We start from the raw sequence: 2014 nt of genomic DNA, 5'->3' as shown, positions 1-2014 counted from the left end.
TACACACATACGATTTATGTGTTATCAATGTATCACTACATATATATATATATATACTACTACAATCGCGCGCGCGCACGCACGCACGCACGCACGCACGCACGCACGCACACACACACACACACACACACACACACACACGTACAAATTTTCTACTAATCTTTCATATTAAGTATCTAAAGCCAATTCAAAATACTCAACACTGATTGTTCATGTAATCTCCAAACCGAGATTGTTTTGTATTACGTATAAGTATAAAACTTATATATGAGTCGACGTTAAAAGTCGGTAACAAAACTGTAATTTTCCTTCTTTTCTTTTTTAACATAAAGTCGATCGATTTGAGCTACATTATCATTTATACTTTAATTATGGAAAAGAATTTTTTAATCTGTAAAGGCACTTGTTTGAAAATACTTGTTTGTAAAGAAAAATACTTGTTTGAAAAAATTAAATTTGATAAAACAGATTCACTTAGGATTTCCAGCGCTTCCAAATAATATAGCCAATATAAAAGCCAACTTTGTACGCTAAATATTGACTACATTTAGCGGTGAGAATGGTAGCCGAAACATTCGACTTTTAAGCAAACTAACTATATTAATATTCTAATTTATTAATCGTCTGATTTGCGAATTTTTGCGCACCAAGTACCGAATACTCCGTACTCTCATTTGCTTTATTTTTCTAATAATTTTGAATTTTGAGATTCCTTATTAAGTTTCTTTTATTTTTAATATTTTATCCTTAACTGGACACACTTTCCGGCCAAACGTTAATTTGGCGCGTGCGGCACTGAATGCCGCATTATAAATTTATTATTTAGGGGTTATAATAATTATAATGGAAAAATAATTGGACAATTGTCAAAAGCAAGTAAAATATATATATGATATAATAAAATATAATATTCAAATTTAATTTAATTTGTTGTGCAATAAATTTATAGTATGACAATTCTGCTTAGCTCGTAATCCTTTGTTAATTATTTCGTTTTTAAATTTTTGCGCTCATAATATATTGATTTCTTAATTTTAATTACACAGACTAAGACATGCGTGTTATTACTCCGTTTTTTATGTTTATTGGATTAATTTTTGGCGTCCAAATTTACTTAAAAAGTGTGCTAGATTTTTAAAACTTCTGAGATTTACCATGTATTGACCAATATGAAGTTTGCACTAAAGATGACTCGATGCGAGTCGAAACATTAATATTAAATTTATAGCACGACAATCCTGCTTGACTCGTAATCATTTGTTAATTATTTTGTTTTTAAAATTTAACATTAAATGAAGAATATCGAAGATCGTTTAAAATCGTTAAAAATTAAAAAAAACCTGCATTATTAATGATATTTCAGAAAAATAAATTTTACGGCATTCAGTGCCGCGGCGCATCCGAGTATTAAGAGTTAATATTGAATAGAGGAATTATATTATGCAAAAAATCATAATTCCATTTTAAAAAACAAAGCTAATTTTAAAATTTTTTAATCCATCTGGAAATTTTTTGCCCTCATATGATAGATTCTTTGCAACGTGCAATTTTTATTAAACAAGATTCGAAAATATTTAAAGTTGTAACAACTATTGATACACCCTACACATTTAATTAAAGGAACAAGTGGCATAATCAAATTATAATGAGTTAACACCTAATCGAATTCTTTTTTCTAATTGCAAACTTTTTTTTTACATATAGATTAATATTTTTATGAAATTTAATTGTACCTTTTGCATCCTCTTCTGCAGTGCCAGGTGTATCAATTTCCGAGACGCGACGTGAGTAAATACCTCCCTCTTGAGGACTCGGATCGGATCCAGATCCAGATCCGGATCCAGATTCCGTCGAACCAACTAGTGTCACAGAACTCAAGTTGCTCGGTGAAGATGGTGCGCTGATTGCTGTAACGTCTTAAATTCCAAATTTCTTTCACATATCAACAGCATTTCATAAATTTATCAAATAAGAAATGGAATATATATATATATATATATATATATATATAAGT

General features: G+C 29.6%; 1 protein-coding gene across 1 annotated transcript in view; it reads right to left on the bottom strand.

Annotated features, from left to right (window-relative positions):
• The window catches only part of LOC105619310 (ras-specific guanine nucleotide-releasing factor 2-like), a 122464-nt gene that overhangs the window by 17186 nt on the left and 103264 nt on the right, over window positions 1-2014 (bottom strand). The window contains exon 14 of the mRNA XM_012200832.1: window positions 1734-1916. Within this exon, the coding sequence (XP_012056222.1) occupies window positions 1734-1916 (183 nt within the window). The remainder of the gene's footprint in view (window positions 1-1733; window positions 1917-2014) is intronic.

The sequence above is a fragment of the Atta cephalotes genome (genome assembly GCF_000143395.1).
Source record: "Atta cephalotes unplaced genomic scaffold scaffold00020, whole genome shotgun sequence".
Classification (NCBI taxonomy): domain Eukaryota; kingdom Metazoa; phylum Arthropoda; class Insecta; order Hymenoptera; family Formicidae; genus Atta; species Atta cephalotes.
The sequence above is the reverse complement of the archived record's forward strand: the minus strand, read 5'-3'. Positions and strand labels throughout refer to the sequence as shown.